Here is a 16,012-nt window from a genome sequence, read left to right as displayed (position 1 = left end):
GATTGCAAGTTTCTGTTCATATTTATGGTTGAGATGTGGTGCTTCGTAGAAATTGTTTTAAACGCGATTATAATACAATTACAAAGCGTATTAGCATGTGTATAGTAATTTAAACTTGTTCTGCTCTGATTCCATTTATTGCTCATAGCATTTTTTTGCAACAACATTTTTTCTATCTTACGTAGTAAAAATATTTGTATAGACAATAGTTACTTTTTATTTATGCAGTAATTACCCATTCAGTTTTGTAATAATTTACCTTTATCTGTTTAATATTTATTTAATTGTTGCATCATTCCGGAGCTATTATTTTAATAAAAAATAAATACAAAATTTGTAAAGCTGGACTTTGCATGACCAGTAATAATATAATATCGTTATATCTAAATTTTCCTTGCGTGTAAAAAAATCTTGATGTATTTCAACGAGCGAAACTTGTCTTGCTTTCTCTTGTTAATTAATATAAAAAATTTATGGTAGTTATTATTATTAATTGAGGAGTTAATGGTTTGTAGTGTTTTGTAACTGTTTGTGTTGCATGCTTAAGTAAATAGTTAAATTTGATTGGTGATTGTTTCTGAATGTGATTTTTCTCTCATCTTCCCCAGCCTGCCAGGAGACAGGTAATCAAATCATCCTTTTGCTTATTAATATTAAAATATATATTAAAATATATCCCAACTAATTTAAAATAATTTATAATGCAGTTTCCATACTCCTCTCCTATACCTAACTATATTACCTCCAAATCTCGATCTTTACAATTTATATTAATTACAACTTCATTAAACTTTCTTATATTAAATTAAGTTGATATTATGATAATAAAACATATTAAATATCGCTTTCACATTCAGTATTTGTTCAATAATCCGATCCAACATTGTTATCTATACAACAATACTAAAACATAATTTTCCACAGAGGGTCGAGAATGCGTAAACTGCGGCGCGACCAGCACGCCGCTCTGGAGACGCGACGGCACCGGCCACTACCTCTGCAACGCCTGTGGGCTCTACTACAAGATGAACGGACAGAACCGACCCCTCATCAAGCCTAAACGAAGATTGGTGAGTGTAAGAATCCGACCAATTTTGTTTTTTTGTGTTCTAGCGTAGCGCGTAGGGCTGAAACCTTTCCTGAAAACTAAATGTTTTAGCGTCGCGGATAATTTGCTCAGAAGATCATTTGAATTCAGTTTTAATGTTTCGTTAGAATTCTGGTTGAGGTTTCTGAACATCACATCGAACAGAATATTAAAATTTAGGACACCCTTTAAACAGTCCATAAAACTCGTACTTTAGTGAACCAAACATTAAAGAATATAAGCTTAATATCCAAGACAAGCAGAATGGGTGTTGTTTACAGTTAAGGGGCAGCAATAAAAAGGCGGGGCATGCATATGAGCACGACATGACATTAAGCGCTCCCACAAATTGGCCCCTTAAGAAACCTGAGCGTTTCGACGAAAGACCACAGCGTCCCAAAACTAGCTTCTCTATGACCGCCATAAATCTTCCACTTAACGTTTAATCTAAGGCCGGGGACGCATAAAACTGAAACAATGCGACATTTTCGTCGAGACGTCACGTCGGAGCGGCATGTTCGCCTAACGAGTGGCCCGTGCCGGCAATTGTACAATTTACCATAATACCCTTACTGCGAACATAAACTAACTCGCATTTCTAGTCTTTTGTTAGCTAAATTACGTAATGTCCAAACATGATATAATCGGACTTGCAACGGATGTAAAACGACTTTACTCACTCTTTTCGTACCGAACGTTGATTTACATAAAGTTTTTGTAAAATATTTTAGTTTGCCGCTCGGCCGTGTCATGGTTTTTAAACCCGGATGTGTTAGTACGTAGTTTTAATAAAAGTCACTGTACTGTGGCATGATACCGTTAATGCAGTGGTTCAGGAGATTGAATTCTCACTTTTATTTTCGTTGTGGGAAATTATGAGACAATGCGTTCGTTTGTGCATACTGAGGAACACGCTTTTAAAATAATAATTTATAAGAAGGTACTGGAAGTAATTTAAAATAATTGCTCTTACATTAAGCACTATACCTTTCATGTAATTTTGCGCTTTAATAAAACGAATTGCGAGACAAAAGTTTCTACTTTAAACTTAGTTAGAATGCATAATTTATAAAAAAGTTGCACAATTTCGTAAAAAACAAAAGTAGGGCACAGTAATTAAGGTAATCCATTAAGACACTGAGACCTTCTTCAAAATAAAGTGAATAATTGGACAGTAAATTAAAGAACTGCACAACAATGAATTACGGAATAAGTTCTGTTTTTTAAATATACCTATTATAATTTATAAAAATATTTAAATCACCGAAACGCACTTGACACTAATAAGAAATATGAATTGTAAGACAATATACGTATAATATGTTAGAACTTTGTTGTGCTATTATTTAAATTGCCTAATATATTAAAAACAATGGTTCACATAGTTAAGCATTACCTACATATAACTTCGTAAATTTTTTATGGTTTAAAATTGTGATTAATTAAACTTTATTGAAGGTCAGTCTGCTTTGTGTACAGTATTGTTTTAATATATTATTATATACCTATACGGAATAAAAAGGCAATATTTATTTATTAGTATTTAAATTTATTCCTGATCGAAGCAATTATTTGTATATTTTATAGCAATTCAGAAAATGAATGCAGTATTTTTCACAAATATTCAAGATTTCAACATTTTATTGCTGATAATAAACTTCAATACGAATACAAATTCAGTAATAACCTCATATTCAGTAGCAAAAGCGTTTTACTTTTTCTACAGGGACCTTTTTACTTTAGATTGGCCTGAGATAAAATTTTATTGTTCAAGTTAAAATACTTGTTAAAAATTAAACATTATTTTATGTGGAAAATGCAAACAAAAAAATACGAAATTTAATGTAAATTAAAAAAAATAATCTTAATTTATTTTTTACTTGCGCATTCGCAATAACATTTAACATTAAAATATATCTCTACAAATCATTTAGTCAATCATTTCCAACCGTTAATCAGGACTAAATTCTACATTTTCTTACATGCATTAGATGATAATTAAAACAACAATCTATGTAAGATATTATTGTAAAAGAACGTCACGAGACAAATAGAATACCTTATGCACATAAAGAGTTTGCAAGATTGCTATGCGCGGCACAACTGCAATTCATATAAATATTATTTAGAATTATGAAAACAAAAGGGCCGGCTACACGGGTCCCATGCACCTGCATAGACTCTATAGTTTATACGTAAAGCAATACAAGGTCTTTATGATTTATTTTGCAGTTTAACGTCATTCAACGTGAAGCTTTGGAACGTAAATAGTGGTAAATATTTGTTAAGCGATTAATTATTAGCTTGTGACAATGAGTTTTCTGAAAATTAAAAAAAAATTCAAACATTATGGTTTTTTCATTTGTTTATTCTTCACGGTAAGATTAATTCTTTTTAGAAATACATGACTATTATCTATGGAAAATAACACTAATCAATCGTAGAAGATTCTTATTGAAAGCGCGGGAATCTTCGAACGAGCCGGGTGTAATTTTTGAAATTTAATTTGAAAAAAATTTAAATTAATGTTCAATTGAGTTTGGCTTTGTATATATCTTTTGTTTCTTATATATAAACTTGTAAATTAGTGTAGTTAGTAGTTTTTTTATTGGTAAGTCTATTTAATTCTGATTTATAGTATGTTAAAAAATTTTTGCACTTAAATTTTGGCGGGCTGATCGATGAACGATCCTCCCGACCCTATAGCTTCAGGATCAAGTTTCCAACTTGGTCCTGAAGTAGCTAGTTACATTACGGTTCCAAGTATAGAATGTGAAAACGATTTTGCATTAAAAAATTGTTGGGTGGAAAGCACTCCTAAAAAACGCAGGCTAAGGAAACAGGACAGTGATAGCACTGAGCCTAATAAAAAGTCCAATTCTGATGTTACTTTTAATGAATCCTATAAGAATGATAATAATAATATGAATGAACAATCGGCTTTACCAAATTTACGTTCAGAATACTTATCTACTGACTCCTTCCCTTATATTGTTCATGTTCAGCGTACAGAGTCAACACCTGGTGATGGAACAACATTGCATCCCATTACTTTTGGTCGATTTTTAAAAAATAACAATATTAAAAATATAGTATCTGGTAGTGTTAAAAAAATAGGGAGAAATCGTTGTATTGTAGCATTTTCAACGCCAAAGGATGCTAATGAATTTATTAAAAATAAAAATTTAGAATTAAATAAGCTAAGTGCAAAAATACCAACATTTAACATAAGTCGCATTGGTATTGTTAAAGGAATACCTTCTGAATGGTCCCAAGAGGAAATAATAGAAAATATTTCAACTCCAGCTGGCTGTGGAAAAATTATAAAAGTTAGAAGGATCAATTATAAGGTTATTATTGATGGTTCCATATCTTGGAGACCAACACAATCTGTTGTTCTTACATTTGACGGTCAAGTTCTTCCTGAACGTGTGTATGCCTGTTATAACTCTCTGCCAGTTAATCTTTACATTTTCCCTACCATCCAATGTTTTCAATGCTGTAGATAATATGGTCATACTAAAAATATATGTCGTTCCAAACCCAGATGTTATAAGTGTGGTCAAGATCATTCTGGCGACACTTGTACAGTCGAAGAAGATTGTGCATCATGTTTGTTATGTTCAGGCTTCCATTTCGCAACTAATAAAATCTGTCCAGAATTTAAACGCCAAAAGGATATTAAAATAAGTATGTCTGAAAAAAATATATCTTACGGGGAAGCAAGTAAACTTTACCCAAATGTATCAAAGTCTTATGGGGATGTATTAATGTCTTCATCTGCTTATTCAACCACAAATAGATTGAATGTAAATAGTTCAAATTCATCCTACAAAAAGACTTATATTTTAAAACCAAAATTGCCTCCTAAGACTAATAAGGGTTTTGATAAAAATGCTCATAATGCTATTATTAGGGAAGCTCAGATTCCTACGCCTGAAAATGGCTGCGGTTATCAAGTAGCCCCTAATGAATCTGAAACTTCCCAGATAATGGATATAATTACTTTACTTATCAACACTCTATTGAAAAATAACACCCTGAAACCGTCCAACGTTGCCACTTTACATAAAGTAATTGATAGTTTATTTAGTAATCATGGATTCCAAAATAATACAGTGGAACTGCAGAAGCGTGATACCTAAAAAGTCAGATCTAATTCACATAATAAATAAGCACAATCCTTTTTTAATTGCTCAAAATGAGACTTGGTTAAAACCAAATCTCTTCTTTCGAATTCCAGGATATGTTTGTATTCGTGATGACAGAATTGATGGGTATGGTGGTGCTGCCATACTTATTAAAAAGTCAATACAATTTAAACGTCTAATATTACCAGCGCACAATAATAAATATGTAAATAGTGTTGGCATTAGTTTTAAAAATATTTCAATCATTTCAATTTATATATCCACGGAAATGATAGGGCTGATAGCTTGGCCAAGGATGCAGTGCAATGTAGAGATATGTAATATGTATCCATACATTAACTACTCTCATGATCTCTTAACATTACCGAAACGATTTCTCTTTGAAGCGTGGAATACGGTCTACGGTGGACAAATACAGCATAAGGGAAGGAATTACTATAGAATTCAACCGGTAATCCCCATAAAACCTTGGTTTGTTGGTGTTGAAGCAAATAAATTAGTTATATCTACAATAAGTCGCATGAGAATAGGACATATGTGTATTCCTAGTCATTTAGCCAGAATAGGCGTATTAAATAGTGAAGTTTGCGAGTGTGGAGAGGGTGAGGGAAATATAGACAACATATTTTTCTCTTGCTCTTTATACGATCATTCTTCCTTTTATAATTCATTAATTTCTTCAAATGTTCCTCTTCCTACTCGTATGTCATATCTATTTATGTATCCTAAAAAATATTATAATAATATATCTACTTTTATATTTAAGAATAACGTCAATTGTAATGTTTTTTAGTTTCTATTTAATCTTTTTAGTTTATGTAAATAATATGTAATATTATAATGTAACTTGTATTAATTTTGGCCTAACTCTTCTGATCACCTTGAAAAATATCGTACTAATCATATTTTCCCGTGTATGGATTCCCTACCTTTTACTTGACACTGGCAAATAGTTTTAGCTTCTTGCCATAACAGAAAAAAAAAAAAAAAAAGATTCTTATTCTAACTTCGACTCTACATTGCCAGTAAACAATAATTTTATTGCATAATTTTCTTTATAATTTTAACATTGCAACCCCAGCCTGAAGCTTGCAATAAAACAGTGAAGCCGTGTACCATAAAGAGTTATATACATTATGAGTGTTGCCAGGTTATATATTTAATCTGTTGCGACTTTACGCGGGAGCAACGCGTGCTAACATTATATTATTCTCTTATTTTTATAGGATTTATATCACAAGCGATGAGATCTGTGAAAGCGTGATAAAATATGCATTTTATATAACTTACTTTACAAGAAGAAAACAATTGTATTGCTGCATGAAGAAGATCTGTTGATAGTTGATTGGCAGATATTTACGCGAATTTCGGATTGTGTTTAAACAAACAGATGTTTTAAAATAAAAAGGGTGGTAATCTAAATAAGAAAGAATATATTATCTATCTATCAAATAAAAGAAAAGCTTTATCAGAATTTTATAAGCCGATAAATTTTATCTTTTCAGGGCTAGAATCATTCACATTTAAAATCTTAAGGTCGTTCAATAATAAATCACTTATTAACAATAAAGTTTAATTCAACTCTCGCGTTTAGATATTAAATCAAGAGAACAACGCTATACTTCATAAACAAATGTAAATTTAACATAACCTTGCAAGATAATGGGCGCAGAACAACCGCAATCACACCTGTTCGCTATCACATTCGCTTCACTTTACTATTCAGCATACGTTCATTACTTACAACTCATTCATTAAGCTCCCAATAAAGTATCACCCACGCCATCTATCTCGCGACTAGAATGTCACATTATTAGGTACTATCGAGTTTTATCACATAGTATGATCGTTACATGCTCGCTCCGTGCATGAACAATTCAACAAGGCGGGCGGTCATAGAACTCGCCTATTTGGCATTCAAAAGCCCAACAAGTGCCAAATAAATATTACAATAAGAATTCTATGGGCTCACGCTTAAGTACGATTCGGTCCCACACTGTCTGCCTTATGTGAAATGTGACGTCATACGAGAATGAAGATTTATGTCGTTCCGAACTTCGTTATTGGTAACTCGTTTCGACTGTTTCATTTATAACTTTGGCCGTTTCGGCGCATCGCATTCGTGCCTTCATATATATAATAATCATAAAATGCAATATACTGATATGACATAAATTATGAAGTGATTTTATATACATACTTACTTAATGTATTTGAATAATAATAAAAGAGCTTTTCAATAAATAAATACGAAAGCAACTGTAAACAAATGTGATCAAGTCCTATAATATGTGAATGGCAAATGAGCTTTTTACCCATTAAAACTTGGTTTATAATGCAATAAATCTAAATAAAAATGAACCAACGCTAATTAAATATAATGTTTCTATATTGGTTCGCGTTTTTATTGTTCGGTAGGTTGGTGGCGACCGCGCTACGGCCGCTCATCGATCACTGCGCGATGTCGAATAAATCCTGCTTATATTTGTGCCTCAAGTTATAAGCGGACAATTCATTATAATTTGAATAAACATTATTTGAACATTTAAGCACGTAAACGTGGAATTAACCGTCGTGTACTCACTCCTTTATAATTAAATCAAATACGTTAGCAGTATCAAAGTATACTGCAAATCTATTTGTACTTACAAAAAATATAGCGTCAAATCTAATAATTATAATTTAAAGCTCAAACACGATTTTATTCTTATTTTTCAGCAACTTAACTTAACTTAGCAACTTAACTTAACGTAGCACTTCTCTTTTCACACGAAACCTTCGAGCTTAATTCTAGATAACATAATAAAAAGGTTATAATTGAAAGAGACGTTTATTGAATTAATGAAAAGCTAAAATTTATACCTGCTATCTTTACACCATAAACGTTGTGTGTATTTTTAAATAAAGCCGAAGATTTAATATATTTTGACATTTTAATGAAATTATATTCAAAACACGCAAGTTTTACTTAGTGGCTAGTTAAGTTGCACGAATTAAGCTTATATTAATGAGTCATTCGTTAAGTTATGTGCCGGGTCGTTCACGTGTTGTGGTCAAACGGTTTACCGATTTTCCGATTTGATATTAATTTGATATAACCGATTCGTATCGATCTAAATATAGATTGTGTGAATGCGGTTATTCGGTTTCATGTCATTGTGTTATATGTATTCAAATTTATATATATGTTTGTTGTAAATTAGCATTCATTGTTTATTTATCGATTAGTAGATAGATTAACGTTAAGATTAAGAAAGATTACCAAAACAAATGTAGACAACAACCATAATACGTTTAGATAATATTTTTCCTCACTTTAAACATAGCCGGAACGGGTTATTTGTTTTTTTTATTTAGTTTTGCTTGTTTAAAGCCTAATTCATTAAGATTTAAGAGTAGATTCGTACAATTTATATGTTTAACATGTGTCTAGAATATCGTTGACTTAATTATACAGAAATGTATAATTTTATAATCAGATCGAGTACTCAAACGTGTATTTAAAGAGCAGTATTTCAATGTATTTGATAACGATACAGGATTTATATGCAAAGAACGTAATAAAATACTAATTAACATATAGTTCACATGTGTTTATGAAAATGAAATAAACAAATGGTAAATTAATTCTATATTTTCAAAAGTATCAATTTTTAGAGAATTTGGTTTTTCACGTGAGTAATATGAATTGAGTAGTAATACTTTAATCAATAGTAAGTTACGTTTAATAAAAGCTTCCGTTAAATTACTTATTTTATTAACTCGTTTTAATATTATTGAAGTTTATCATCAATAACCACACACAGTCGCAGTTAAGTGATAATCAATTAACCTGTTTATTTGTTTTATTTTATATCGGAAACAAGGCAATTCCTCGAATATGTTCCCATCAGTTCCCAGGCAACACGGAGTTTTATACAATGAGTGACACCGGGCGCTGCTTGCGCTGCGGGGGGCACTTGCGTACAATTTTATTTCACTCTACCTGGTCACTTTTTACTCTATAGTAAAGAGGTATACAGGTCGGTTGGTTAGTGCAGGTTCGATTCTGAAAGTTGTAAAAAGGTTATAGTACTTTTGGCGGGTTTTAATTTTGTTGTCATAATAACCGTTTATTGATTTTCATGAAATATTAATTCTGGTCTAAAAACTTACTGCGTAAGAATGTGACCAAGTAAGTAGATCAATAAATTTATTTTTATACATTTAATACAACGCTTTATTTTAAAAATAGCAGAGCTTATTAATTATAAGGCGACAATAAAATTAAAAGCGCGCGATCATAGCCAATAATCAATTAAACGTATAAAGAATTTTTATTGTACCGGTGAAGCTATCGTGCGCCCGCGCAACGCTCGCGTCTCTTTTATTGCATTTCCATAAACACCGACCCTTTTTTTATCCCACGACCCGAGCACGAGGAAAAAATTCCACTTTTGTCAACGCCTTGATTGATATGGTAACCTTCCCTTGTTTTAGCAATAACCCAGACTTTTTTCTGTACGCCTCTTACATTTTTATTTGCTCCGTTCAACTGGTTGGACATATCACTAAATTTTGTAAGAAAAATTACAAGGCCTCTACCGATGGCCCCGGTGAGGTGTTATAAATTTAAGAGTTTTTCTAAGCTTCACAATGTTTTTACGTACGCAGTCTATGTACCTGCGTAAGGCGCCAGTTGTGACATTTATCGTCAGGATATTGGGAAGGTATTAATGTTGATATTAATAACGGGGAAGCAAGGTTAGGCCCATAAATTCGTATGATCGAGTGCGGTTGTTTTGTCTGTCACAATAACGTATGACATTTTTTTGTCATCTCCCCGTATTGGAAGCGATTGATTTTTTATCGACAATGTTACGTGAATTAATTTATAGTATTTTCCTCTTTGTTTATGGCCTGATTCTTTGGACTTCAAACAGTTTGTAGAAGATTTCTCCAGGAACAGATATTTGTGATTTTATAAGTATATCTAACGTTGCGTCGGTAGCTGAATAGCAAGGTTTGTAAAGGATTAGGGCTGTATACATAATCAGTCGATTAGAGATATCGGTTTAGAATGAAAGCGCGGTCGATTTCACGCGTCGGGCGAGGAGAATCGATTGCTCGCTACGTGTTCCCAATTGAGAACTCGAATTACTACGATAAAGCGGTTACCTGTGTCAATAAATAAAGGACTATACTTTGGATATTCATAATTTAATTAGTGACCAGGAATTAAAATCTCTTTTGTGAAGGAAGAAAAATAAGCTTTTCAAACCCATTTTAAGCTTATATTATTCGAAGAAAAGTCGTGTCAAATTTCAAGATAGTTATGTTATGTTCAAGATAGTTAAGATATAACACCAATTTCTTAATAAAACACTTTTTAACTAATGTACCTATATCACACATCTATTCGATACCCTTGGCATAGATACTCTTTTTTTTATCCATCTAGAACGATATCTAGTACTCCCATAGCATTTAAAACCACCATCAACCTTCTGGATGTCGTTCACGTGTCGTACAATTAGGAGCAATAATAACTCAATAAGAACGGTTCAGCGTGTACCACTAATCGGTTCGCGGCTCCACGCGTTATTTATCGGTAGCACAGGGACGTGATTTTGATTTAGAGCCTTAAATTGCACGCCTCGGTATTGTGGGATATTCTCGGTACACATCTACTTATTTGTAGGCTTACGTTGTAAGGCATGATGATGATGACATGGGAAGACGTCAACGGTCATAAATTTTCTTGAACAAACATTTTATAAGAACTTAAAAAAAATGGCCCTACACCTACAGCCATATCTCAGATTTTTAGAAAACTGTTCTAATGAAACTTAATGATGATTTTTAATATAATATACTGCATATATCTTTTTTTGAAATTTTACTATTTAGATTATAACTAAATCGGTACCTTAAATGATTTTAGAAACATGTTTTCGTAATGAATCATCGATTCATACGATGTTTTACACTATTTTTAATGGTCCCAGCAAAAAATCACCTTTCGTACATTTCGACTTAGGCAATTAAAAGCATTAAGCAATCATTTGAATGACATCGAACTACCGTATTACGTTATAATCTGGCGTAAGCTCCGTCCGGATTGACAGGCAAGTAAGTAGCCACTGATCGTGACCAGCCAAAAATGTATGTATGCGACCATTGACTTCCTCGGCAATTAGCATAGCAGGAAGCGGCATCTGTCATTAGGCCGTCAGCGCCAACTGTTCTACCGAAATGCATTACAATCACAGTTTACACTTACCAGAGATATAATTAGTACAATGCGTATAAATAGAAATAAATAAAGTACGCGAGGTGGCAGGCTGCAATTTAGTGATGCGTTCGGCCACTGGTCAAATTATTGGTTGCGCGCGGTGTCTCATTGACTAATGACGCGACTGGCCGACTGCTACAATGCTAACATGCTGTTATAAGCATATTTAATAAGCGCATTGTTTTATACATTTGTTTTAGAGTGCTAGTTTTTATGGGTAATAACATTTGCATAAAACTTTAAACACGGATAGATTTACGTAACAAAGTTCTAAATGAAAATCATAAAATATTGTATGTAGTTGTAAAGTTTTTAATGCCGTTAATGAAAACAGATTAAAATTAATTTCTTGTTAACTTAACGAAAATATCCTGCAGTCAGTTCCGAATAGCACTAATGCAATTTCAATAGATACTAATAAAGATATACACAAAGCAATCTCTATTAACACTTCAGTATCATTGTATCTATTTAACGGTATCTTTAAATGTTAACCCCTAAGTCGCACAGGCGATGTTCGGCCCACGCGGCCGTGGTACAAGCCACCGCCGCTCACTTCCGCGTCTACGCTTGTGGTCCAATTGGACCAACACAAATGTCGAAACCTATCAGATGGCTACATTTTGCAGCACTTACGAACTGTACAACAAATGTTTTATACAATAGTCGAGTTTTGTCGACAATTCGATAAAATACTCAAATCATCAACAAGTTGCTCCGTGATATTTTTGTGAGCGATAAAAATGCTATTTTATAGAGTATAAGAATGCTATGTAAAAGGAATGTGTTAGTAACGATCTATTGCCACCGTATGCTATTCGGTTACTCCTGATTTCCATATCGATTGTCGCCAAATGTAAGGGTACGCATACAATACATTAGTATGTATCGCGTGATCGCGGCAGAAAAGACGCGTAATTGACGCAACGATATTATCCGCGCCTCAGGATCACACTCGCAGCGATAGCCTTACGAAAAATATTCAAAGCGAAATGCTTAATGATGCATACATTTATGTAATTGCTGTTTGTTTTTGTAATCACGCATAATGTGACGTTAAATCGTTTGATTGATTGCACTATAAACAAGTCAGGTAGAATAATTACATTTACAAATGCTGGCACTTGTGAATTATGAGTTTATAACTGTGTATGAATGCGTGGCAAGTTTGAAATCAATGGATCACGATGGTGGTGTATTATAATATGTTATCTAGTTCAAATTCCTTGTTAGGGTACATATGTAGGTATAGAGCGATCATTGTTCGAGCGTGTTAAAGACCGGTTGGATGCGGAGTAACGAGCATTTCGTATACAATAGACCTTTTAGCGTCATGTGGACGTACGTCAATCGCAAGTCGGCCGGTCACTCACTAGTGAGCCCTTGCCTTTATTATTTCGATGTGATATGCTTACCGCAGGCTATATTTGATGTAAATATATTGTAATTATTATAATAGTGGTGATAGTAGAATTTAGTTTAATTGGCATTTTAATATTTCTCATTTTTTTTAATATAACGGGTTCACCCTAGTTTCGCTCCACTTGTTCTATATTTAATTTATGCTACGAATTATATCTGTGTCAAATATCATTAAAATCTATCAATGCGTTTATAGTGAAAAGCTACTACATATCTAAACATTCAAATATGTACAAACTTGCTAAATATTTTAAAGTTATTATATTCGTATATAATATTCTGATAGCGATTAGGACTACCAGAAATTTTAAAATATATGATCTCCAATAGCCATAAAGCATAGTCTTTTTAAAATTCGCTGTAAACAATAAGACCAAAAGTGTAACTGAAGTTGACGATACTCGTATATTGCCACCACACACATCACAACAAACGGCTATAAAATTAATCATATACGCGACTCGGACAACTATTATAACAAAAAACAAGCAGAGTCGGTTCGATTCGGATGAAAATAAAACATATCCAGGGGACTGACGTGCGTCCGGCGTCACTTAGCAGCGCTGGAATGATGTGACGGCTCTTGCCGATCCGAATTCCTTTTTTATATTTAAAATTAAAAATAAAAACACTAGCTCTCTGAATCTGTTCCATTGTGTTCACGTTTTGGAAAAATTTAAATGACCGAGCGTTGGTCGCTTTTTTGAGAGTCGGAATGTCGAAATCGGCGTTTAAATACATAAAGATTCGCGGTTTAGCGCCATGTTTTTTCCATTTTCTGCGCATTCTTTCCCGTCGGATGTGAGGCGATGCGGTAGATTTGGTCCGAACCCCGCGGTGATAGAAATAAGTTGTTAGTGTTAACGAGTGCAAACTTTTGTAAGTCAACACGTCCGCGTCGGTGACTTATATAGGCCCGGCAATGCTTTGTGTAGCTAGTAACACCTGTTTGATAATGACGAACCGGTCCGCGTACTTTATCGATTAATCTCTACATTTTACTTCACACCGAATGATAAAGTATGGCTTCAATTACTATTATTGGGATGGAAGAGGTTCTTCGCGAAACTGCTTCCATTGCAGATATTTAGAGTGGCAATATGAATGTATTTATTCAGGGCTCAGGGCGGCCTCTGCCTAACAATGCTACGCTTGTCGCTGCCACGCCGTTCTCATAGGGTTGTAGCAAACCGATTATAATTGTTTTTAGAAAATTGTATATCCTATCTCGTAAAAATTTTTGACACGGGCAAATTGAAATTTTTATTTGATCATCTTTAATGCCTTTGTGTCTCTATAATCTCAATTTATCATTATGTCTACTTCCTCTGAGTAAGTATACTTTTTCGTATTAGTAATTCTTCAAATGTTATCTTTACTTATGGTCAACATCAACTCTAAATGAGATCTTCACTATAACTCCCAGAGCATTGCTTTCCATACTGCTCAAAATCAACACTAAAGGCAATCGTCCACCACCCAACCACCTTGTCACTAAAAATCTATCAAGCTCTACTTCTACGGGTATAATTTCCCATCAAAAACCTTAAGTTCCAACCCTGTTTCGAAGGTCGTGAATCAGGGCTGACATTGCCGCCCGGTGGTCCCCGCGTCACCGCGCGTGCGCGCTACCTACCCTCCTTATTTACATAAACCTTTATATTGTTGCTAATACTTCATTACTATTGAAATTGTTCAACGTATTACATTGTGCGACAGATTTGCTTCTAGTGGATGCTGATGAAAAACAAGCTTAAATGTTAGTAAATTATATACCTTCTGTATTTACAATTTTATTTATCATAAAATATGAATTGATGTCGATTGTTTTGAGGATCTTTGTTCTTCTTAGGTGGTTAGGTCTCGTACTTGCATATGCATAGGTAGTAGAGATCTTTTTCCAAAGTTGTCTATTTGTTTACTACACTGTTTTTCCGAGACACTAGAAAAAGTATTTAAGCCTATCTTCCTTAAATTATTGTACACAATTTTATTACACGCAACAAATAATTAGGGATTATTTTGAAATGTTTTATCGTGATGTTACACGCTTGTATTTCAGAAGCAAAATGGATAACATCGAAATTGTATGTAGCTGATATATTTGTTCTATTTGCTACAACTTGTTCAATAATGCATTATGACCTTAATATCTCAACGAATTCATTGCGAAAGCATGCAATGGAATCCCCATTACATTCAAACACAAGTTCAACAGTTTAAAATTATAGCTAGTTTATAACAGTGTTTCAAACAATAGTTAGTAAGTCAGCTCATATCTTAGCTTGTGCGAAGCCGGCGGCAAGCGTTCATTTTCATTCATACAGTTTTGTTCATTTTGCGTCGATTGTCATTGTGTTTACCGCGTTTACCATTGTTCGGGGCCCATATAAATTGGATCGCGTCGGTTTACAGCGGTGACAGGTATATTTGAGTGCTCGATTTTGGCCGATAATTAATCCGTATTGTTAAATGTGAGCCCACCCTTGTACGACGAGCGCCGTGCGGCGTGCTTCGCTCTTGTTTCGCTGTTCATTTGTTGCGTTTGTTTCTTACAAGCCCGCCGTTTAATTGTTCACTAGGTCAGTTTTGGACCGACCTTCTTGTATGCATTCCTTCTCTTTTAGCCAAGGGTAGGGTATGTAGAGAATTCATAACGAATACGATGATAATTGTCTCAATGAAAAGGAATATAATATCAATAAAATATCAATAATTGTTTGTAAGAATTTTCATAGCTGTTACAACTGACACATTCCTAAAGTACTTCCATATAATAGTTAGCACGGGTGTATAAAATATAAATTAATGCGAATAATTACAAAACAAGATAATGTTCAATTGAAACGAATTAAGTCATATATATTCAACGTATTTAAATAAAAACATGGGTCGGAAATTGTTATTTATTATACGCGATAAATGTGCATTAACTAGTAAAATTTTACTATTTATCTTTTTTGTTGTAGTACCTCTATAATATAAACTTATAAAGTGTTCGCTTGCGTTCGATAAATACAGTCATTGTTTAACACCCCGTCACTCACGATGTTATTATAAGAAAAAAGGGGAATTTAA

The 16,012-nt window shown here is 33.4% G+C and overlaps 1 protein-coding gene across 2 annotated transcripts in view; it reads left to right on the top strand.

The window, feature by feature from the left end:
• Positions 1-16,012, top strand: part of LOC149904435 (GATA-binding factor C-like) — a 78,528-nt gene that overhangs the window by 38,256 nt on the left and 24,260 nt on the right. The window contains exon 4 of one of the 2 annotated variants that reach the window (XM_090107197.1): positions 925-1,070. In XM_090107197.1, coding sequence (XP_089963323.1) covers positions 925-1,070 — 146 coding nt within the window. Of the gene's footprint in view, positions 1-924; positions 1,077-16,012 lie in introns of both variants that reach the window. The other variant, XM_090107196.1, reaches the window with a different exon arrangement.

This window comes from Colias eurytheme, chromosome 11 (assembly GCF_061535395.1).
Source record: "Colias eurytheme isolate Ceu_HAF_F1 chromosome 11, ilColEury1 Martin Lab GWU primary, whole genome shotgun sequence".
Classification (NCBI taxonomy): Eukaryota; Metazoa; Arthropoda; class Insecta; order Lepidoptera; family Pieridae; genus Colias; species Colias eurytheme.
Note: the sequence above shows the minus strand (reverse complement) of the source record. Positions and strands in the feature narration are given on the sequence as shown.